The sequence below is a fragment of the Artemia sp. Qi Xiang Cuo genome, chromosome 15 (genome assembly GCF_049724085.1).
Source record: "Artemia sp. Qi Xiang Cuo chromosome 15, ASM4972408v1, whole genome shotgun sequence".
Taxonomy (NCBI): domain Eukaryota; kingdom Metazoa; phylum Arthropoda; class Branchiopoda; order Anostraca; family Artemiidae; genus Artemia; species Artemia sp. Qi Xiang Cuo.
The window spans coordinates 32,005,968-32,031,461 of record NC_142808.1 but is presented as its reverse complement, the minus strand read 5'-3'; the positions used below and the strand labels follow the sequence as shown (position 1 = coordinate 32,031,461).

General features: G+C 35.5%; 1 protein-coding gene and 1 non-coding gene across 2 annotated transcripts in view; one reads left to right on the top strand and one right to left on the bottom strand.

The window, feature by feature from the left end:
• The window catches only part of LOC148943556 (uncharacterized), a 42,327-nt gene that overhangs the window by 11,044 nt on the left and 5,789 nt on the right, over positions 1–25,494 (top strand). Inside the window, exons 2-4 of the mRNA XM_089101028.1 lie at positions 3,115–3,166; positions 15,028–15,098; positions 21,308–21,380. Coding sequence (XP_088957154.1) covers positions 3,115–3,166; positions 15,028–15,098; positions 21,308–21,380 — 196 coding nt within the window. The remainder of the gene's footprint in view (positions 1–3,114; positions 3,167–15,027; positions 15,099–21,307; positions 21,381–25,494) is intronic.
• Positions 11,676–11,747, bottom strand: TRNAD-GUC (transfer RNA aspartic acid (anticodon GUC)). Its single transcript has one exon. It is a non-coding gene; the product is annotated as a tRNA-Asp (tRNA).

The window sequence follows — 25,494 nt, the reverse complement described above, 5'->3', positions numbered from 1 at the left end:
AGTTTGATAACACAAGTCAATCAATTCGTTGTGCCAGCAAGGTCCCTAGGGATTTTAAATGCTCCTATTGTCAAAAAATTAGCCAAAGGGCCTGGCGGGCGCCAGAAAAAAAGAAAACTAGTATACAGAATATCTTTTAAGGCCGGAAAACACCTCCTTCTTCCTCCGATCACAAAATCGTAAAATATAATTAACCCTCCTCCTTGCCCCTTACAACTCCACAATAGTTTTTATGAGGCTGAGTGAAAGATATGTCAATCCTTTTAATTAATACCCGAACAAGGCAACTGTGAAGCCTGCTAGTGCCTGTGCTGGGTTGGAATGTTCAATGGTCTGAAATAGTCTATACAAATTTTTACCTTTGGAGGGAGTAAAGACTGAATATATTGGGACGCAGGAGGAACGTGCACAGCTCTATTGGCCTCAGGCGGTTTGATGCTGCCGTGAGTTGTAGATAGCAGTAGTAGTAGTAGTAAATGTTTATAGACGGAATGCACTTCCATATTTTTTATTTTATATGTCGACCACCGGTTCAAGATCACCCACAGAAAAAAAACGCTTGTCTGTCCTCAAGAAGAATACCAACGTCCGTTCTATTGTAGAGGGAGGACTGAAATCTCTGTAAAGGCCCTCACACATGAACTCCTTTATTACTCATACAAGGGACTATATAGCGCAAGTTCCTTTCCACTAAGCCCTCTTCTAATATTCTGGTACCGCTGGTTTCATACAATAACTCCTTGGGAAAAAAATAAAAAAGGACACATGAGTTATTTTAAGGTACTATTGTAGAAAGCGATAAGCGCGCGACAATTGTATTGCAAAGATCTTTATGAAAACAGGTTTTCGCTGGCTTGTGAGGTATAAACAAATGGTTTCTCACTGCGGGAACTATATTTAAACTTTATTTTGGGGGGTTTAGGGGGAATAAAAGGCACCTAGGTTGGGTTAGGTCAGGTTAGGTTACGTATTTAATATATGCTAAGCTTTACCCCCCACCCCCAATGTGCAAGTATATTTCCCAATTTGGTTCATAAAAGATTATATTTTCATCCTATTTTGTTTTATTTCATTAGCATTAACGAAACTTCACTTCTCACCTGCTTACCGCTTTGTACAAAAGTACCTATTTTACTTGTTTAAGGTTGGCGAGTCATTTTTGAGGGGTTTCAAGGTCTTTCCAAAGTCTACGAAAGTTTGGTTTCACAATAAACTTTTGCTATCACGTTAAATCTATATAGTGCTGTCATTCTTCAGTCACGTTTTAATGAGAACTTTTCTCATTAGTTTTTTTCGCTTTTGGCTACCAGGGACTGCTGTTCACTCTACTTGGTTGCAGCTATTCCTGCAACCATGACATCCATCACTCCTGCTGGTGGGCGAAATTCCTCATAAAAATCGTCGTGGCTTACCTTCCCACTTTATCGTAATAAGCTGAAATCAGCGGCATAAGAAAAGGACAAAATCTAAGAAGAATCCTGAAACAGCCTAAAATAGTAAAATTCATGAATTTTCAAAAGTCCTCCTTAGTTCCATAAGTAGGCCTACTGAATTCCAGGATAAATCCTGAAAATTGGAAGTGCTGGGAGTGGCTTGGTAGATGAACTCACTAAAATGTTCTTTGAGACAGAATAGTCAATTGACCGCTCGAAAATTTCTGGTCTATTTTTGTCCGAGCGTGAGAAAAATCTGTTTCCCACGGTTCATTTCTTGGCTTCAAGGATTCGAATTTTATGTCATCGGACAAGATTATGATTTACTACCGTAGTGTAAGAGTAACATAGTAAACATGATATCGTTCCTGAATTGCTATGAGTTGGCGCAAAGCATGGACCTGAATAGTTTGGTTTTAAGCTTGCAAAAAAACGAAAGCGAGAAAAAAAGTTCTTACCTTGGGAAAGTAAAACAGAACTGAAAGTCAAAATCATTAACATAAAAAACAAATGAACAACGGAGAATTTTTTCTTAAGACGCTGGAACCTTATCCCTAAATGAATATTTCGACCCTATGTCCAAGGGCCGTCCTCGGCAAAACAAATGAAAATGTAAAAGAAACACATTAAAATACGACCATTAAAACTTTTTTTTTTAACAGTTCTAGCATCCTTACTTCAGGTTCAACCAGGACTCACTGGTTGAATTTTCTGGTTGAACTTTGGATATAGGGTTGAAATATTCATTTAGGGATAAGTTTTCACTGTCTTAAAATACTCCCTTCCCCCTGCGACTGGTTGGGCTCCAATCACTTTCGACTTATAAAAATAGGACTTAACTCTCAATTTCCGATCGACTGAGCACCCTCCGAAGTGGAAGTGTGGATGAGGAAGGGGCAGTCCTCTCCGATACGGAATAAGTTATGCTCATTTTGGGGTTTAATGTTACTCTTTGCTATCATAATAACAGCGTAGACCAGAAATATCCCATGAAATCATAAGGGAGCAGATATCAGTTTTACATATTTGATGCGTTTTTTAAAGTTTCTTTTGTATCCTCCCCCCAAACAAAAATCCTGGCTACGGCCCTAGAGATTATACATCAATTTGCACCTACACCCTCCCCTCGTCTCTCTCTCTCTCTCTCTCTTAGGAACTAATTCTATTTTTATCTGATGGCTTAATGAGATCTGGGATGTTTTGGCATTAAAACGCACACTTTAAGGCATTTCCCTCCCAAACTACAAAATAATCGAAGAACACGATTGTATAAGTTTAAATGCCTTTTTAAATTTTGTAATTTTCCCATTGCTTACACATAGTATTTGTTATTGGGAAACATTGTCTGGGGGAATTTTCAGTTAAGAGTAAATTTTTGGGAATAATTTCCTTTCAGTGAGGATATATTTTCCGGGGAATATTTTCCCCAGTTTTATTTGCTGGTGGGCTATTTTCCTCGGGGGGAGGGTATTTTCCATTTGTTAAACGGGGGTATTTTCCGGGTGGTAAACGCCTAGAACCGCAGCCATGATAATGGAATTACAATGCTAGAAATCAAGGTTTTGTGGACAGGGAAGAGATGCCCTTGCCTTCGTTCATGGTTTTGACGTATTTTTGAATTATAAGAATAGCTTCATTGATATGCTTGTTTTTTTTTATGATCCTTTCATTACTTTTTCAGGGAGAATATCGGCCAAGAAAGTTGACAAATTTGGTTCAATGGAGTGGTGAAGGTAAGCCCTCACCGTGGTATTTATTTAATATTGGTTTCCCAGTACAACTTCGTATGGATGGGGTGGTTGTAGAAATTTCGGCGGTGATCCATTCGATTGGAAATTGAAAATTCTGCTTTCCTTTTTACGGTATAAAAGCGGTACTCCTATATTAAACGCACTCTTTTATATTGTGCTAGTTTGGTTAATGCTAATGAAATAAATAAAATAGGATGAATATATAATAGTTTGGAAACAAATTCGGGCTATATATTTGCACATTAGGGGGGGGGGTTAACATAGCATATATTATTTGAACCTAACCTAACCTAGGTACCTCCCCCCCACTAAACCCCCAAAAAACAACAGTTTAAATATCGTATACGCAATGAAAACTACGCTATACGTTGTATTACCCTATAGCGGTATGTTGAATTAACCCGTCAAAAACAGGTTTTTGGTGACTGGTTTCCAATGCAGTATATAAAAGAGTGCGTTTAACATAGGAGTACCCTAAAAGCTATTGGAGGGCAACCAGTCCTCCCTTGTTTTTTTTACTTCTGGGCTCCTCGCAACCTCTAGACACATGATCAATATTTTGAGATAGCTAGTTTTTCAAAATCCTCGAAAAATTTAAGAGATATACCTCCGGGGATGATATAATCCCCGTGGATCCTGGGGCAAGAGCTGTAGATAATGCAAATTGGCAATTGTAAAAACTGTATCCGCTATATCTCAGAAAGGGCTATGAGTATTAAGTTTAAACTTTCAGAGAATTTAGAGGGGGCTGTTAGACTAAGTCAGAAGATGTTGAGTTCGTTCGATCATCCCTTATCCGCTTAATACTAATTTCTTCGGATATAATTCGTAATAGATAACAACAGTTCCCTATCCAGCAACTTGTCATCTGAAACGCTATATGCAACTAGGCGAATAACAACATTAATCACGCGCACTCTGCTGTAAACAAAGCTTATTTACAAACTCCTGAAGGGGTGACACATTTGACAATTACTGTCCCTTTTTGTTTTGTGTATATGATTTCACTTTAATTTTATCATTCGCTTTAAGTACTGTACGTTTTAGGTTTCATTTATTCATCAATAGCAGCATTAGCAGCATCTGTTGTCTTTGTGCTTGATGGGATTTATTCTAATTTCTATTGGTTTTGTGTTTCATTAATTTGTTGGTAGTAGTGTTCTTTTTAAACTTGAGTTATTTTAAGATTTTTTTTTAGAAACAACCGGCACCATATAAATGAAAAAATAAATCTTAAGAAAAGTAAAATTTAAATTGAATATGCGAATCGAGCTTAAAACAAACAAAAAAATCTTTTACTATTAAAGAATAAATAGCCTATTAAAGATTAACCTAACTTCACTTCTTCAGTGTGGTTGGTATAAGACGTAAGTAGCCTACCCAAAGTTTTAATTGCCTTTTTCTATTTTTTGAATGAAAATAGGCAGTTTTCAATGACAATATAAAAAAAAAAGATTTTCAAAATTTAGGGGGGAGTGGCAAAATTCAAGGGGGGGGAGGGGTTAATGCCCCCGAACCAATTCAATAACCGAATTTCAACTTTACTAAGCTTTTAAAGTTAGTAACAGAATTCTATTAACTTTTAAAGACTAGCCTATACCCCGAAGAAATTTCTTAAAAAAGATGTTTTCTTAAAGATAGCATTAAAATTATTATGCTGTTGTTTTCTTAAAAACAGCTTCATTTATTACCTGACACCTAATCCATGTATTTAAAATGTGCTATATGCGCAAGCTAGTACTGCATTACTTTGCCTCAGAAAATAACATCTAACCCAAACTTTTGCGTTATCTCTAAAATTCCAGCAAGTACCAGCTAAGGCTACGCTATTTTGCCTCCAATCCAAACATAACACCTATTATTTATTTATGATGCATTTGGCAATAAGAAAGTTTGATTCTATATCCATCACCGATTGCTACATAAACACTACTAATAGTAGTGAAACTACGTCAATGTCCTGTATTATTATGTATAATCATTTTCCAAACCATATACATGAGGACTGATTTATGCCCTGATTAATAGACTCGTTACGCCCCCCAAACCCCTCCCCAAATAAAATATTTTACGATCTCTGTAATTTCCATAATCATTGTCACTTCTTATATAAATTGCCAGTTGTCCAGAATTTCTAAGAATTTATACCCCCCCCCCCCCTTCTGGTTTTGAAAAAGGTGTATGTATAGGGGTCTTTTATGCAAGTCAGATTCGTTTTGCGTGTATCGATATTGCAGCAACACATCCAACCTAGTAAAAGCGAACCAAGGCCCATAGTTACCGGAAGTTTAAAAACATGTTAACAAAACTGTCTTCAGAAAAATACTCCATTTAAAGGTGATTTAGGAATTAAATTTATCGGAAATTCTGAATAGGAGCTTAAAACCTGTTATAAATGGTGGCGAATATAAAGCGCATCATTGGGATCACCGTGGTAAAAAACCGGTGACTGGAGGTTTTGAGCCCCTCATCTTGAGGGAAAATTGATTTTTTGTATCAGCATCGGTAGTAATAACTTTTCCGGCTGGGTGAGCGGGTATCGCAAGATCGTATAAGAGATTTTAATGGCTAACTTAAAAGCCTTTGACCATATCTACGCGCTCTTTGTGAGTTTGTTTCAGTAACACCATCATAAAGTGCCATATGGCACAAAAATGGCTCCGTGCAATTTCTGAAGTTGAAAGACAGTGAAACATAATAAAGGTACCATTATAATATCCATGGTCGAAAACACTTAACCGGAGGCTTACAACCCCCTCCCATCTTGTATATTCCCCTTCCCAATCCCCTTAGAAAGTAAGAGTAAAAACGCGTTTAAAAAAGCTGCATAAAAAAAGAAACTTAAATTCGATCAGGAATAACGACTGTTACTTATGCTTATCTTGACAGAAAAAGTAAACCGCGGAAACAATTTTTAGAGAATTTAGAAAAAAGCTTGAAACACTCGTCCACAGTAAAAGTAGCGTACTGTGGAAGAAGTAGCGTATACATTTCTACTATGCACTCGTCTGCTTACTAGCAGGACACTGAAATGTCGTAGAGAGCTGTTTAAGAGCTCATTTGAAACCTTTGCATACATATACATGCTTTGTATAAATCTGTCTTGAGGACGCCATCGTAAAGTAGTATATGACACCAAAAACACGACTTTTTGTCTTTAACTAAAATTAAGCTTTTGAAAAAAAAAAATCTTCAAAGATAGTAAAGATTTGTAGTTACGGAAGCAAAATTTCATAATAATTCAAACTTAAAGCGTGTACATATTGCAATTAATGAATAAATGAAACCCATAACGAATAAAAATTAACAAAAATAACAGGCACTGCCATAGATGAATAGATGAATAAAACGAACAGAAATTACCACAAACCAGGATTTTCCATGCCACCCTCTAAACCTTATGAAGACCATAGCGTCATTGGCGGGAAATTTTACTGATATTAGTAAAGGTTTTTCAGTTTTTCTTGTTAAAAATCAAAATGTAGGATTGTAATTTAAATGAATGGCGAAACTTAAATATTTAGACGAATTTCATGATCAACTCTATACCCTTGAATATGAACGTATTTTAGTTTTTTATTCTATTTCTTTTTTATTGTGCTGTGTAAAATTTTGCGTAATTCTTTTTAAATTAATGCATGTCAGTATTGTGTGAACTCTTTTAGATGTGACTTTGATGTGAGCGTAAGTTTTGGTGGATCAGAGACTAAATTTTAATAGCCCCATTCCCTCCCGTAACTAAAAATTTGAAGTTTCCTTGCCCCATCTTCCTCATTTCTTTCCCCAACAGTACACAAGAGTTTCAACTCATTTCCCAAGCCGTTCTTAAGATGCTACAGATGTTTCGCCGATGACCTGAATTCTGCAGAAATAGTGTTCCATTTCCATAATTTGGATGTGCGTGGTGTCTTTTGATTTAGTTCCTCACCCTCAAGACAGTTCAGCATCCACTTGTTTCCCCCCCCTTAAACGATCCTAGAAAGTTTCGACTTGATACCCCAAGCCGTTTCCGGGATATTAAAGATACACACCATATCACTAACTTGGAAAATAGTAGTGTCTTCATGCTTCTCTATTTAACTGTGGTGAGACTATAAGCCTCATTTGCAGTGCGAAAGGTTTCGGTTGTTCAAAGAAACTTATTCCCTCTCCCTCCAACGTAAAATTTGAAGTCCCCTTGTCCCATTATCCACCTTCCTTTCCCTAGCAGTATCTTTAAGTTTAAAGTTCAGACCCAAGATATTGCAGATGAGCCATTTCGATGACCTGGACATATACACAGTGTCTTTCGACCTATATTTACCCATCCCTGTAAGTCTAAATTTGAGGTCCACTGAACTCCAACCCTAAGACTGGCAGTTTCTACTAGATCCCCAAAGCCATTCCTGGTCTGCAGATAATTTTAAAACTCGGTGCACATAGCGTCTTTCCATTTACTGTAAGTATACGTATCGCCTCTAGAGCATACCTTTGGAATTTTGAAATAGATTGTTACTAATTTAGTTCGATTCCAGTTTTGAAATCAACATTTAATACTTGAATGGTTTAAGCTTAACAGGATAAAAACTATATCTGATGTCAGTGCTATCTGTTTAAAAACAAATGTCAGCTGAAAACTCTTCTTATGGTCCGTTCAGACTCTTGGGAAAACCGATGAGAAAAACTGGTCGGCATGAGGGGAAAAAATGTTCAAACAATAGGTGCAAAATTTTTCCTAGAAAGCACAGATAGCATGCACTTATGCGTGCCAAGTGGATTTCTTGCCAAATTCGTGTTAGTTTTATACAAAACATTACTTGCGTTGGATAAAAACTGACGATTCTGGGTAAGAACCATAAAATCTCGAACCTTCTCGTGTTAAAGTTCCTAGCCCCAAAACCGTGTTACAGTTCCTAGCCCCAAAACCGATCGGTACTATGGGAAAAACCGATTAGTTTTATTTTATCATGGTACCAATCGATTTGTGAGCGTTTCCCCATGAGTCTGAACGGGACAATAGAAAATGATTTAAGAATGGACATAAAAACCTAACCTAAAAGCAAAAGAAATTGTGCATTGAAAAAGCTTCTCAATTTAATTTTTGTTCTTTCTTATGCTTTTAAATATACACAAAAAAAATACAAAAAGACAAAGTAGTTCGTCAAAGTAGGGTATTAAATATATGTTTTAGTTCCCACCTAATTTAAACTTTCTTGCAAAAAAATGTACAATTTTGTCACAAAGAATCCAAGGGAGTATATTGTCATCGGTATATTTAGGAAGTTGCAGATAAAAAACAACAATTAATTATGAAACAATTAATATACTTTTAGATATCGTCATATCTACAAGTATAAAGATTTAGAAAACTGAAGAACATTTAGATGTGTAGTCAATATAAATTATAGAAATTAATATTATTATTAGTACAATTTTGCTGTTGAAATGATACAAAGAATTTGGAATTTCTCATAAGAAAGTACACATTTCTGCTTTTTGGACTTCAGCATTATAGTACTGATCATTAAAATTATATGATTATGAAGAGTGCTAGGTTAAAATGAGAAAATTTGACAATTTAAAGGGGGCAGTGCCTTCACCTTACCCCCAAATAACAAGCCTGTGTGTGAGTGCATGACATAAAAACAGATCAATTCCCGCACGCCTCTACGGGATGGGGAAGTAGAAACCCAATATTAATTAAGGTTCTGGGTTACCCACTTCGGCACCCCTACGACACTAAGGGAATTAAGGGCGGAGTTATTCAAGAGGAGGATTTTAAGCATCCGGTTAAGGGTTTTCGACCATGGAGTTTTTAAGGATGCAGTATTTAGTCTTCCAATCCAGAAATAAAAGCCAACACTCTAGCACTTCTTCTATTTTCGTTGAAAATTGAAAATAAAAAATTGCCCTTGGAATGGCATGAGCTCTGAAGTCCACGAGGCAAGCTCTGTAGATAGTGCAAATTATCCATTGTTTGCAGTGTCGGATCCAGGAGGGTGAGGGGGCGTGCCCCCCAACGTCGTCTAAAGTAGTGTAATTTACTTAATTAATGCAAGTTTGCGTTTATTAAACTTGCTCCTAACGCAAGTTAATCGGATCAACCTTTTTTGCCCCCCCCCTAAAAAAGGTCATGGATCTGCCCCTGATTGTTTGCACATAAGTTTTATTATAGAATTAATTAATAAAACTTTTCCACAAAAAAAGTTTTTCAAAGAAAAGTAAAGGGCTCCGTTAAACCAAAAATGAGCAAAAATAAAATTAAATAATCTAACAAGCGTGAAACTGCCACAAATCAGCATCGATAAATAAATGAAACCCAAACGAACATAAATTACAATAAATAATCGATTCAAACTCAAAACAAGCAGAAATTAACATGAGTAGGGCTCAAAACCCCTATGCCTTCCCAAGCCAGAACATAATTTACACTTTACTGAAAAAATTATAAATGTTTCCACTTTCATAACTTTAATAAATCAAATAATATTAACATTTTGATTAATAAATATCAGTATATGTATATTAACTCGACAATGCACATTCATGCACATTCAGAATTCCCCAAATATAGGGAAATATGACAAGTTAATGTATTGGAACCATTTTGCAAGTATATGTTGTGTAAATTGCGAAGCAATCTAAAAACTGCTTGTTTTTTTTTTTTTATTCTTCTCTTAAGCAATCGAACTTGGATCTCATAAGTCACGTAAATAGTAATAGCATGTAGTATTTCTGTTTCTTAATTTATGATTTTAGATATTGATGCTTTATTCAAATGGCAGAATTTATTCAAGGTTGTGCTTGATCCACCCTTTTGAGACATCAAAAAATAGCAAGCATGTTGAATAATTACAATGATGAGAAGCACAGTATAAATATATACGAACGGTAGTGAAAAGCCCTACACTCTTCATGACCCCGCCCTCGTGCACGCGCAATGACTAGCGCATCACGACAAGAAACTATTGCTCTGACGATCTGGGAATTTCCCAAACTATGAGTGTGTGTTATGTTTGGAGAAACTTTTATACTGTTTGTATAAATATATTTATACTGTGATGAGAAGCGGAACGATTACTGTATCGAAAGTTGTCGGGAAACTGTGATTTGAATGAAAAGACAGACATTTTACGTATCTTTAGTCGGGAAGCTTGTCAATTAAAGCAGGTAGCAACAGAGGGGACTCCAAAACCGGCCAAATTACTCAAATGATCATTAGTGTGAACTGATTTTTAGCGCTTTGATAGCGAATTCCGGCAAAGCAGGTGTTGGCTGTTAGTTTTCCGATATTCATTTGGATCTCAAGCTTTACTAGTTATGGCAAGACAATCCAATAAATTCTGAATAGTTCGGCCACACAAACTAAAAATGTTTATCAAGGACGAGATTGAGTGGTCGTCTGAAGCACCGCATCCTCTTAATCAAAATCATAAACATAACGATTTCCCTTGTGTTCTCGGTGGCAATTGCAATTTAATTCGAATTTATTGCGACTTAACTGCAATACTGGAACGGTTTATTAACTAATGCCTTAGTATGGATTATGAAGAGTATTGAAATAAGAGTAATCTTAATGAGTATTGAGCAAAATCACAAAAATATTCGCTCTCACCTGAAACAAAAAAAAAATCAATTCTTACTATTATTAAAATTATTGACATTATTAACATTAATATTATTAACCTTTTGTCGAACCTGGAGTACTCCCTTCATAAAAATGGCTTCTAAATTGGTTCGATTTCCTTTTAAATGAATAAAACAAGGACATAGAATGTGTACAGGCATGCCCGTACGCAGGAAGGATTTCTTTTTCAGAAGAGGGGGTAATAATAAAAACTAAGCTTGATAATCCTGATAAGAAGTGTACAGAAGTATGGGTAAGTTTAGTTTTTCAGGGAGGGGAGGCGGGCCTCCATACCGTTCCCCCTACGTACATTCGTGTCTGCAGGAAAAGAGAACACGTTTTGATTCATTATTGCATAATTTATTCATTCTTTTTTAGACAAGGGAGGGGTAGGTATGGAGGTAATCGCATGCACCTGGTTTGTTCATCTTTTTTATGGTTTTTTTCTGTCTTCCGCTGTCTATTTTCTTTCCAGAGATGCTCGTTTCCGTGCTCACAGAGGGAGAAAGGTTTTGGGTCCGTTTTTCCCAAATTTCTTATGATTTTATCCATAGCTCTCGATAATTTATGTATAATTCTCCTATTGACTGTTGGACGATTTCCATCCTTCTTCCCAACAAAAAAAAAATCTTAGTAATTACTTTGTTTCTCAATAGTCAAGTCCTCTTTCTATAGCTATAGTCCTCTTTCTATATTCTATAGCTATCTTTGATCAAGGTTCAAATAAGATAGATCATGTGGAACCTTATTCCTGTTTAGGGTTTGAGGTGAATTCCATAAGTTTCCTTTCATTGTATCTTTGGACTAAGTGCATTAGGAGTTCGTATTGTTCGCTTCTTTTTTAGCTACTTAAGAAATGAAGTGTAAGAAGCTAAAAAAAAAATCCTCCCCGGCGGGGAATCGAACCCCGGTCTCCCGCGTGACAGGCGGGGATACTGACCACTATACTACCGAGGACATGTATATTATTTGTATTCATGAGAAAGAAATCAAGAGAATTCCAGCCCATTAAGTTGCTTGCAGTAGCGTTTATAGGCCTCATGATCTGGGGGGAGGGCAGGGTGTACTTTTTATATAAAATAAAATAATTTGGTAAATTTTCCGCAGTTCATATTATTGACTTACGAATAAAGTAAACATACCACTCGATACCTTTTTTTATGCTCTTTCTAAATATAGTAATCATTTCTGTCGGAATGAATTTTATTCCATCCCTCCTAATGTAACGAGGAGTGGTGGATTCAAAACAAAACATTCGCTTGTGTCCTTGACATCATTTTATGAGTTTCGAATGTATTCCGAAATCTAGGGAAGCGGAAGCGATAAGTACCATCGGTAAACTTAATATGCTCAGTAGAGCTCAGTTCCAGTTTTTTTTTTTTTTTTTTTTTTTTTTTTTTTATTATTATTATTTCGGTCTTCGGTGTTTTGCAGATGAAAACACCTTGAAGTTTGAGTTTTAACACCTTGAGTTTTATAAAGTCATGACCAAATGATCTGCCAGCATTCTGTGATTTCCTTAGGTTGTAGCAAGTTTCAATAGTTTAGGTTCAACATACGTAGTCGTAAATTTGTGCTGTTTAAAGAACGTACATCAATTGGTTCAAAAGATCGCTATTAGCGTATTCCCCAGATTTTTGTAATATTTTGAGACACTTTCACGTGCAAGATATTCCACTCAATATTTAAGTTTTAAACTATGAAGATCGCAGATGAGCATACAGATAAACGAAGAAAAATTGAAAATGTTTATCTGGATTACGTATTTTAAGAAGACTTAGTGTTTATACTTGTTCTAACCGAGCTTAGTTTGATTTACTGAAGCTCATTTCTCCAGTTTCTCAGGGTTGTCATTAGAACTGTGGTTACCAAAATGATTACTGAACCGACCCAATAAATATCTGGGAAACTACTTATTTTTTAGTTGGTTGCTTTACTTAGCGCTTTTTACTAATAACTCGGTAGTAACAGTTTTTCTGACTGTTGCTTCGCAGTTTTTTCTTCAAATACCCAAAGGCCAGGTTTAATACCAAGAAAGTTGGATTCTAAGTACCCAGACTTAGGAAAAGGGGGTCTGTTTTTTTTTCGGATTTTTTCATCTGAAAGCAGCTGATTCCTTTTTTTTATACAATGAAGAATCCGTGTACTGAATATTTGAATGATATCGTTTGGATTTTTCTTAGATTTTAGTATGTTTGGAATCTAGGTTTTCTGGGTAGTGAAGTCTGACCTTGAAAAACTAATGATAGTTCCGCTGCCCGCTTCTTGATTGGCGAGACTTTCGCTAAACAGAAAAACAGGTATGGTAAAAGGGAAAGGGACGTGTGAAGACTTGATAAAAGGCACCCTTTACCGCTTGCCAAGCCATATTGAATGTTAGCGCGTCCACACTATCCATTTTCTGGAAAAATGGGGTGGAAATCTGGGAAAGTAGACAGGTCTCTGTCCCATTTTTTTTGTTTTCTGGGCAGGAATAATCAGAGATTCAGAAAATGGAAAAATGGGACGGAAGTGGTAGTGTTGACAGCTTTTCTGGAAAAAATGCCAGAAGAAGGAGACGATTAGACACGATAATTGATAAATAAAAATAGTTGTCTAAGATGGTATTGAATAGAAAAAAAGTAATTTGTCTAACTGAGGCTCTAAATTTGTTTTCTAGAGGTTTTGGCTCAAAAAAACAGATTTGATGAGGATGGCTGATAAATTTGTACAGATATTTTTGAAAAAACCACCGGGTATTTGAAAAAAAACCGCCTAGTCTGGATGACTATTCTTTTTTCCAGATTTCCATCCCATTTTTCCAAAAAACGGATAGTCTGGTCGTGCTATATGGCTACGAAGCGTGACGTCAATTCTTGGGCGGGAAATTCAAATAACGATGAAACGTGGATGCGTCGACACGTTTTCTCGGAACTTTGGCGAATTGTTTTGGCCTAAAATGTTTCCCGTAGATCCTACCAATCCACCAGAACGTTTTCGCGTCGAAATAATACTAGGAATATTGACAATCAGTTGTTTGTTACAACTAGAAACCACGTTTCACCGTACTTCGAATTACGCGCCTTGATTTTTATGTCATCACTGTGCAGCCCTATGTATAACCCAAAAATTGTGTTTCGGGATATTTTTTTTTTTTTAATTTCGGGATTTTTTTTTGAAAAAAAATCGGGATTTTATTTTTGAGGTGTATGCAACCCTGAGTCTAAGTGTGTTATGAAATTATGAAAGATTGTATCGAATCTAAGTGAAACCAGGCGGCAATACTCAGACTGTGTCTGTTATAGGTTCTGATGAGCGTTGCCAACGCGATAAAAATGTACCATTTTTGGTACTATTCGGAGATCCTGGTGCAATGCGGTACACGTGGAAAGTTTTTGCTACAACACAAATTCTCCTTCACATTTTGGTCTTGCTTGCTTTTTTCTTACTCTGATATCTGTTCAAGTTTTAGCTTATCAGAAATTTTGTTGTTGTTACGGCAAATCTTTAATCCGCTGTTCAGAGAGTACAAGTCATTCTCTCGCGATACAATTTAACTTGGGAAGATTGGTACAGTTTACTTCAAACCGTTGGCAGCGCTGGTTCTGAGGACTAGGTCCTCAATCCCTTTGTCTGAGGGAAAGCCGTGTCACAAAATTTCTTTACCAGAACAATAAACAAACAGAAGAGTTGGCTCATTCTTCGATCAAACTTGGTGAGAAATAACATTTGATTTTGAAGTCAGGGACCGGTTCGAATTCTATAGGGTAGAGTAGAGTGTAACCCTGATCTTTTGTAGAAAGCACATCTTTCAGAAGTAATCGAATCTTGGGTACTTGTGTATTACAGCTATCGCGCCTGGTTCGTGATCTGTAATGAAACCGGTTTTCTGTGTCTTCTCGGAGACAATCAGCTTAGCCTGAGCGAGATAAAATACTATGCAGGTATATTTTAATTAAATATTTAATACTCGTATATAAACGCGGTTAGGAATTTAATGTGGTACGTTCTGGGCGTTCTGCTTTCCATAATTCTCTTTTGTAGTTTTCATAATTTTGTTACTAAAGTATTATATTTTCATCATATTTTGGTATTTTTCATTATAACCCAACTTCACTTCTTTGGTGTCGTCGCTAACACGTAAGTACCGAATCTCGGCCCAATTTAGTTAGAAGAAATAGTTAAACGTGGTGTTTTGATCGTTAAAAGTTGTTAACATCTCTTAAATTGGAGTTAAACGATTTTTTTTTCTTTGCAGCCGAATTGATGCAAGCATCTCAACTTTCAAGCTTTCAAGCTTTCAACTTTCAAGCATCAAGTCATGATCTGGTAATTAGACTCAGTTTAATCGTATTTATATTTCGTGCATTGTTGTCGACTTTTTTTTTTGAGTCATCAGACTGCCATTTTTCTAAACATTTTTATCGTACAATTCTGTTATCGGAAAAAGTGCCTTTTACTCTTAACGAGGGGTCCCCCACTTTCCACCTTGTTAGTATACATCTTGGAGTGTCGTGTGTACCGAACAGTATTGCCAAGCGTTGTACAATGCCACCATGCATGGCACACTCCCCATAACGTTTGGCATACTTTCGCATCACTTGACATCCTTTTATGTGGCTTAGCACGTGCCACCTGGTGTACATGAAATCTGAAAGTCGACGACCGGCTTCTTTATGCTTAGCTATCATCACCGGACAAGGACTAATTGTGCTTTATTCTTGCCGAGGAGTCGCCCACTTTCCACCACCCGGTTAACATCTTGGAACGACGTGCAGTTCCGCCGAGCTTGGTAGAATGCTGCCACCTCGGACACAGTCCCCTCAGTGTTTGGCACACTTGGGTCGCTAGGAACACTTTCTCCACGCTTGGGACGCGCTACCTGGTGTACATGAATTTTGAAAGTCGATATCCCCTTGATTCTTACTGTGTCGTCACCATAAGTACCTTTGGATTTTTCTGTTAACTTATTGCTTTTCGTCACTCGGGTATCAAAAGGTCGTATCTCCTTAATTGTAAATTTTCAGAAGAGCAAAAAAAAAAACTTTTGTTTTCTTTCCGATAACCGTAAAACAAAAACAGATTAATATGTAAAATTAATACGTCAATCCGTTTTTTTTAAAGTTATCGGAGGGGAAATAAAAAAGTTGTGAAGTTGTTTATTTGCTCTTCTGAAAATTTACAATTATGGACATACGACCTTTTGATACCCGACTGATGTTTTCCTCTCCTGCAAGTACTGTCGTTTAATCGTCTTATCAGAGAAAATACCGTCCCCCACCATCATGGGAGCATTTGTTTCACCACCAAACAGTTCGTGGTAACGAACTGTAAGTAAGGAGCGACCCGGCTCAATGGTAACCGAAACTCTAAAAAACGGAATTTTGGTACCAATAGATACATCAAAAGAATCAGATTTTAATTCTGATTTCAAAAATATAAGTTTCATCAAGTTTAATCTTACCCATCAAAAGTTACGCGCCTGAGAAAATTTGGCTGATTTTCGAAAAAAGGGGGAAAGACATCCTAAAAATTATAGAACCTTAATGAAATTCACACCATCATATTCAGCGTATCAGATAACCCTACTGCAGAGGTTTCAAGCTCCTATCTACAAAAATGTGGAATTTTGCATTTTTTGCAAGAAGAAAGATCACGGGTGCGTGTTTATTTGTTGTTTTTTTTTTCTTTTCCCCAGGGGTAATCGTATTGACCCAGTGGTCCTAGAATATCATAAGAGGGCTCATTGGAACGGAAATTAAAAGGTCTAGTGCCCTCTTTAAGTGACCAAAAAAATGGAGGGCAACTAGGCCCCCTCCCACGCTCATTTTTTTCTCAGTCACCCAATTAAAATTTTGAGATAGCCATTGTGTTTAGCATAGTCGAAAATCTAATAAATATGTCTTTTACAATGACTTAATCCCCCACAGTTCCCAGGGGAAGGGCTGCAAGTTATGAACTTTGCCCATTGCTTACATATTGTATTGGTTTTTGGGAAGTATACAGACATTTACAGGAAGAATTTTTTTGTGGGCGGGTGGGGGGGGGGATGGAGGAAGGGGTTACTCGGGAGAATCTTTCCGTGGTGGATGTTTCTTTGGGGTAAGGGACATTTCTGTGAAGGGGGTGCTGGACTTCCAAGCATTATTTAAAAAACGATCAGAAATTAAATTAAAAAAAAACAAGTACTTTCAACTGAAAGTAAGAAGCAACATTAGAACTTAAAACGAACAGAAATTATTACGTATATGAGGGGGTTCTCCCCCAAGTGAATACCTCGCTCTTTACGCTACAGTTTTTTTTATTGCTTTCAAAAGAGGTATCTATTCTATTTAAGAGGCCTTTGTGATTCAGGTGTTTGTGAATTAAATTTTTTTTAACTTTTAAAGTAAAGAGCGTGGTATTGACAAAGGGGAGAACCCCATCATATACGTAATAAAAAAATAAAACAATAAAAAAAACAAGCGATACGGCTCAATAGTAAGCGAAACTTTTAAAAACGGAACTTTGATGTCAATAAATGTATCAAAAGAATGGGCTTATAATGTTGATAGCCTCAGAAAACTCACCTGATTTTTCTAAGAGGGGGGAAACATCCCCTAAAAGTGAAAAATTTTTAATGAAAATCACACCGTCATATTCAGCGTATCAGAAAACCCTATAACATAGGTTTCAAGATCATATCTGCAAATATCTGCAACTTTGTATATTTTGCCAGAAGAAAAATATATAAATATAGAGGCTCGTTACGTAATTTAATTTGTAAATTTCGTCAGAACCAAATTTAGAGACAGCCATTTAGTAAAAGAAAAGTAAAATTTTCATGACAATTTTGTTTACTTATTCAATGATGGTGAGCCAAAATAAAAGCTGCATTAACTAAAAAACAATCAGAAATTAAATTAAAAAAAACAAGTGTTTTAAACTGAAAGTATGGAGTGACATTAAAACTTAAAACGAACAGAAATTATTCCGTATATGAAAGGGGCTGTCCCCTCCTCAAGGCCTCGCTCTTTACGCTAAAGCTTGACTCTGTCTCACAACTCTATTTTTTAAAACAATTAAAAACTTTAGCGTAAAGAGCCAGGCTTTGAGGAGGAGACAGCCCCTTTCATATACGGAATAATTTCTGTTCGTTTTAAGTTTTAATGTTGCTCCTTACTTTCAGTTAAAAAAACTGTTTTTTTTATTTAATTCACAAAAGGGCGAGACTTTTCGTGGAAAACTAGACTAAACCAGCAAGTTAATTACAAATAATAAATAAAAGTTCAAATAGGGATAAAATCCTTTTAATAGACAGTGATGTAATAGAAATTCACAAAAATACCAGATATTTCGGTCACATATACAGTGACGTCATCAGTTTTACTACTGATGACGGTCACTGTATATGTGACCGAAATATCTGGTATTTTTGTGAATTTCTATTACATCACTGTCTATTAAAAGGATTTTATCCCTATTTGAACTTTTATTTATCGTCATGGAAAGGCAGTGTGGTCTCCGAAATTATCTAATTACAAATAAAATGACTGACACTTTTAAAAAGCCATGGCACTTAGTCTGATGACAGATAAGACAATGACGTTCTGTCCACATATGACTGAAAATAACGGTGACATTTTGCAATTTGCTTTTATTTTAAAATTGAGTTGTTTTCTTTTTTACAAACATAAAGATGACACGAATTTCGATATTAGACACAACTCAGGCCGTACCAAGAGGGAGGGGGGGTTTGACCCCCCCCCCCGAAATGTTTGTCTGACTCTTAAAAACGTAACAAAAATGGATATAAACAAATTTTGTATGCGTTTTTGAGGTTTTTGTGTACCCCCCCCACCCCCAAATATTTTTTTTTTATTAAAACCCCCTCCGAAAAAAAAATCCTGGGTACGGCCTTGGACACAACTAAAGATTTATGTTTTTATGGAAAACTCTATTTTAAAAATAGAAAATTTTGCTTAAAAAAAATCCTTATTCAAGAAACTGTACATTTGACGGCCAGTATTCTTACACAAGAATACTGGCCAGATCTCCTTTACCGGCCAAGGAGCCTTTAGGGGTATAGTGTAGTTTATTATTGTGTTTAATCAGGAATAAATCTTATCTTGTGTAAATGCTCCTAGAGGGGATGGATGTCCTCATCCTTTTCTGTGAAGAGATTTGATTGTGCATCGAACTCTAACTCGAGGGTGCATATTTCTGTTTCCTGAGGGAATATGGTTTATTTTGGACTTCCGGCCTTCAGCCAAACTCAAAACTCAGGGAACCTGACTTGAAAAGCAGCTTTGTAGGCAAAAATTTTTCTCTGATGCCGGTCTTGTAGAGTTTATTCTCTCATTACAGAACTAGAATTTTATTTTACCGCAAAAGCTGCCTTCGCCCAAAACCATCCCATGTGCAGGGCTTAAAAATTGTCTAATACCTGAGAGATCTATAAATACAAATAATAAATTGGCTGTATCGGTAGTTATTATACATTATAAACCAACAAAATTTATTAATGAATAACCAGAGTAAGGATTCAGGGTATAATTATTTCAAATTGGAAAAGATGGGGCCTTTGAACAACAGTTTTCTTATCTGTAAACTGAATACTGAAAATGATTCTCTGATAGATATCTTATCCAAACTCAGCCAAACTCAAAACTCAGGGAACCTGACTTGAAAAGCAGCTTTGTAGGCAAAAATTTTTCTCTGATGCCGGTCTTATAGAGTTTATCCTGTCATTACAGAACTAGAATTTTGTTTTACCGCAAAAGCTAACTTCACCCAAAACCATCCCATGTGGAGGGCTTGAAAATTGTCTACTACCTGAGAGACATCTATAAATAAAAATAATAAATTGGCTGTATCGGTAGTTATTATACATAATAAACCAACAAAATTTATTAATGAACAACCAGAGTAAGGCCTCAGGGCATAAATATTTCAAATTAAAGAAGATGGGACCTTTGAACAACAGTTTTCTTATCTGTAAATTGAAACTAAGTGTTAATACAAGCTTAATAAACCAATTAATTAAAAAAAAAAATTTCTGAGGGAAGTAATGAGCGAAGATGAACTTAAAACGAACAACAATTATTGCTTCACAGTCAATCTAAAATAATTATATCGATTAAAGTAGCGCAAATAAACCACCTTTTTTTTAAGCTAATTTTTTTAAAAAGCTTGTATTAACACTTAATTTGTTCCAAATTATTGCCTGCTAATTTTTGTCCCTGTATTTTTTATCATATTGAATTTACCGATAAAAAAACTATTGAGATAATTTTCATGTCCTGCACCTTGGATGGTTTTGGATGATGCTGATTATTCAGTAATAAATTTTATGTTTGGAAGTTGAACAATATTCAAGTGGAAAAATTATGAACGGGATGCAAAGTTGACACTGTACTCATGTGAGATTCCGATTTCATCCGCAAGTACAACTAAAGGGGCCTAACCATAACACTTGTACTCGAACTAACATCACAAACTTGCTGTTGAAAATATCGGTATAAATTTGGAAGGTGACAGATAATCATTAATGAAAATCATCTGTCAAATTTCATCTGATAGATGACAGAGGAAATTTGGAATGATAATTTTAAAATACGGCAGTATTTGGAATCACTGATGATAATTGAATTTGTCAAAAATATATTTGGGTCTTACCAGGCCCAAAAAAAATCTTCTACGACAAAAAAATTCCTTTGGCACTTGCACTCGAACTAACATCAAAAACTTGCTGTTGAAAATATCGGTATAAATTTGGAAGGTGACAGATAATCATTAATTTGGAATTACTGATGATAATTGAATTTATCAAAAATATATTTTGGGTTTTACCAGACCCAAAAAAATATCTTCTACAACAAAAAAATCCTCTGGCAAAAATGTTCAGTTCATATCCAAACCTGAGCACAAGGTGGACGCTTGTCCCATGTCCAAAAATGTAACTCTGGCAGGAAAATATTCATTCTTGTTCTTAGGGCTAAACATTATTTTTAAAGCAAATTCTATTGCATTCATGGGCGCCCATAAGCTGAATTCCAGGGGGGGGGCAAACTTCGTCTAATTGCTACTTTTAATGCTATATAATAGAAATCTCAGAACAAAAATATAAAAATAAGGCAGCATCATTCATCCAGGGGGGGGCCAGAGCCCCCCCCATATGGGCGCCCATGCTTGCATTTAATACCTTTTAAAAAAGCAGAGGGTATTCTGGAAATGAAGGTGTATTTTGTAATTTTCTTGTTTTCAATATATTGAGTTAAAAAAAAAGAACCCAAAAAATACTTCAAAATATTGAAACACAAAATCAGATACTGTGCAGCAAATATTACAATGAAACAATTTTTATAGTACTATTTCAAGTACTCGTTTTATAATAATCTGCTATTAGATAAAGAAGTGAAAAAATCTAGGTTATAACTTTTACATTTCTCATCAGAATTTCACACTTTTTGTTAAAGGTCGATATAAAAGAATATTCTCAATAACCAACATGTATATCCAAGCTTAAAATTGTCATAGTTTAACAGGTTTATTTTCAGCTTATGTTAAGGCTTGGAACTTGCAACGTAGAAAATTCTCAAGTTTCACCTAGCGTTTCAACAATCAGCGAAGGTAAGTTTTCTCTTGTTGATAGTAACTACTAGATTTTAAACAAAACATAATTGAAAATAAAGATCAATAAACTATTCAGAAATTACTAAATAATGTTTTAAGGGCACATATTTCTGGGAGAGTAGCTCGGACTAGTCTGAACAATAGATATTTCCTCCTATATCTTTTCTGCGGATGTATGACTATCAATCCTGCTGTTTTGATTCATGACGTCTTGGAATTTTCTAGCAGTTTTCTTTATTAGAAGTCTTCTTGGTGTCCAGATTTGAAGCTCGTTATTTGCCATGATTTTCCGTCGAATTCCGTAACTTCAAACTACAATGGCAAAATCTTTTGATTTTGGATCGCTGCTGTTGGTGAAGTCCATTATTTAAGAGTCGGTCGACATGAGATTTACTTCTTAAATGCAGATTGGTTACATTTGGATTGTTTGTTTTATATCTTTTAATGCTTGACAATGACAGGTTTTCTTAAGTAATTGTACTCTACTTCTATTTCTTCATGGACGATTTTATGAATTCATTGGAGATTGACAACTTTATTAACTTCACGAAAGAAAAGAGGAAATCCTGCTCAAATAGAATATTCTAAAACAATTAAGATATCAAATTAGTTTCGGAACTCTCCGAGCAAAAACTTTCAGCTTTCACGTTGAGCTCTGGGATTTCCAAAGTTATCTAATAAGCCAAGTTTAAGAGCCATTCGTGTTGGTCAGTCCCAGGGCTGTGTCTAGGGGCGCTTAAGGTTTGAGCACCCCCTCCCGAATTTTTTGGCTGACTGCGTAAAGAGTAACAAAAATACATATACATATAAACAGTTCTTTCATTTGAACAATTTGAATAGATACATATTTTTTTATGTAAGATCTATATTTTTTTTGTATTTTATAGTAAAATAGGGGCTCTCCCCTCCTCAACGCCTCGCTCTTTACGCTAAAGTTTTTTATTGTTTTAAAAAGCAGTTGTGAGAAAGAGTCAACTTTTACCTAGTTTGCTACCTTTAGTCCCCCTAAACCCCAAAAACTAAAGCTTAAATATTTGTCATGGACTGAGCAATATCTCACTATGCAGCGGAAACCTGTTTATCAATACTGGCTTTGATATTTCAATGCGGTCTTTCTTTCGTGTGTCCTGAACAGAATTTCCTGAAGTGTGTCCTGAATTTCAGAAGAGTACCTATATATATATATATATATATATATATATATATATATATATATATATATATATATATATATATATATATATGCTGCTGCTGCCTGCTGCTAATGCTTTTACTGTTACTACTACTATTGCTACTATGCAAGCTAAGGGTATTAAGGTGAATATTTCAAGGAGTATTTCGGTGGATGTTGAACTAAATCAGAATGAACTATGAGCATGTTCTCTCGAAAGACATAGCAATATCTCAAGAACAGCTTACATTATTAAGTTGGATCTTTCAGTGTAAGTTGTGGCTGATTTTGAACTAGCCAGAAAGCACTATGTGTATACTACTAATACGATTGCTTGAACTAATGACGCTAAGAATATAAAGGTGAAACTCTTAGGAAACGTTTAGAGGAAGTTCAATTCAACGAAAAAACTAGGTATGCAGGTTTTCAAAAGAGCATATAAGCAATATCATAGGCAGCGGAGCGCTATTATAGATAGCAATATCATACAAACTTTTAAGGAGCTAATCCGAGTGGAAATTAAAAGTTCTAGTGCCCTTTTTAAGAGTCAAATGTGACTAAGGAGCCCTCTTTCTAAGCCCATTGATTTTCCAGTCACATCCAATCAAAATCTTTAGATAGCCTTTTTGTTCAGCATAGTCAAACTATCCAGTAACTATATCTCTAGGGATATTGTTTATGTCAACCCCCACAGTTATGCATTCTGCACATTGTGCTTTAAAACTAAATCAAAAGGCACTCTGTTTATGCTGGTTACCAATAAAACATCTTAGCAATGTCCGAAGAACGACAGAGAGCACTAAGCTGAAACTTTTAGGGCTACAAATTTTACTACTTCTTCTTTTACAGTTTAACTAAATCAAAAGAGTTTAAGTATATCCGGGTTGTCAAAGAGCATTGATACCATTTTTTTGGAATGGTATTAAGTTTTGTTTTTTAGGTCAACTTGAGGAGGTATAACACTAAATTAAACAATACTTTTTTGTGACCAGACTGTCAAAAGGGCTTATATTGTAAAAACAATGTAAAAAATATTTTTCCAACATACAAAAAGCAAACTATGAATTCTTATAGGAAAAAAAACCAGAAATATTTAAAATATTATTTTCTTTTTCCATGGAAAAGACTATGTCAATAAAAAACGGACAGAAATTAATTTAAAAACTTTTCCTCCAAAAGAGAAACAAGCAACAACAACAAATGAATGTGAATTGACAGTTTAGTATACGTGTACTGATTTTTATTCCTTAAAGTCTTAATAATTTTTGATTTATTAAAATTGAAACAGTGAAAACATTAAAAATTCATGTTGTTTTCAGTAAAAGTACAAATTATGTTCTGGTGTTCAGAAGTCAAGGGGGGTGTCGGCCCTACTCATGTTAATTTCTGCTCGTTTTGAGTGTGACTCAGTTATTTACAGTAATTTCTGTTTGTTTTGGGTTTCATTTATCACTTGATGGTGATTTCTGGTAGTTATACGCTTGGAAGATTATTCCACTTTATTTCTGCTTATTTTTGGTTTAATGGAACTCTTTACTTTTCGTTGAAAATTTATTTTGTCGAAAAAGTTTTCTGTAAATTAATTCAGATAAAAGGTAGTGTATTCTTGGTAAATTATTTTAAGTTTCTAAAATATGAAAACTGAACAAAGACAATTGGCTCATCCAAGCCATCAAGTAGCATGTTACGTAAGTCACTCCACAAATCTTATATTAAAAATACTCAAGGTACTGTTCTATTATCTGTAACACACGTGCGAAGTTACCGGGTACTTATACGAGACGCTGTATAAAAATAGGCATTACAAATGGTTTCTCACTCCGGGAACTATATGTAAGCTTTAGTTTTTTGGGGGTTTAGGTGGACTAAAAGGTACCTAGGTTAGGTTAGGATACGTATTTAATATATGCTATGCTTAACCCCAACCCCTAGTGTGCAAATTTATCGCCCAAATTTGTTTCTGAACTATTATATTTTCATCCTATTTTGTTATATTTCATTAGCAATAACCAAACTTCACTTAGCGCGTGTGTTGCAGATATTAGAACAGTACCATATTCCAACATACTGAAAAAATTCCTTAAACTAAAAAGTCAGCCTAAAAAAAAAACCAGCCAAACTTAGCTTTAACTTTAACCTAGACAGAAGTCGTAGTTTAAAAGTTGACGTAAATACCCCGTAGTGAATGAATACGGCTAATTTTAACTTGAAAAATGCTACGTTGGCCCAGCCCTCTGCTTGGTCTTATAACTTAGTTATATTGCTTGTCAAAAATACCTAGGTGCCAAAAAGGCGAAACGAACACTCGAGCTAGTCAATGAGAAATTGGATTATTAGCCTTATGCAAGGCTGTACTCAGGGGGGGGGTAAGGGGGTTTTAACCCCCCCCCCCCGAAATGTTTGTCTGGCTCGTAAAAACATAACAAAAATGGTTATAAACAGGTTTTTATGCGTTTTTGAGTTGTTTTTTTGTGTACCCCCCCCCCTCCCCCGAAAAATCTTTTACCCCCTCCCCCCGAAAAAAAATCATGGGTACGGCCTTGGCCTTGTGTCTATTTAATTTCGCTTAGAAATAAAAACGTTCATAGTTTTGGAAATACTGTAATATATTCCATTTTATCAGTAGGCTAGGTTGACAAACCCAAAGGAATTCGCAAATCCAAATCTTGACTTTTAGTCAGTTGTGTAGTCGTAAATTATATCGTTTTCTTTGGCTACTTTCCTAATGCTAAGCTTAGACGTATTGGATTTCGACGAAATCCTTAAAGGATTTTGAGATTAGCAACACAATTCTTAAAGGATTTTTTTCAAATCCTTATGCGTTTGAACTTATAAATCTTGACAAATCCGAAAATATGTCCTTAACCAATGTCATATGCAAACGCACCAATTTTTGCTTTTATATATACTGTACAAAGGATTGCATAATACAATATTAGA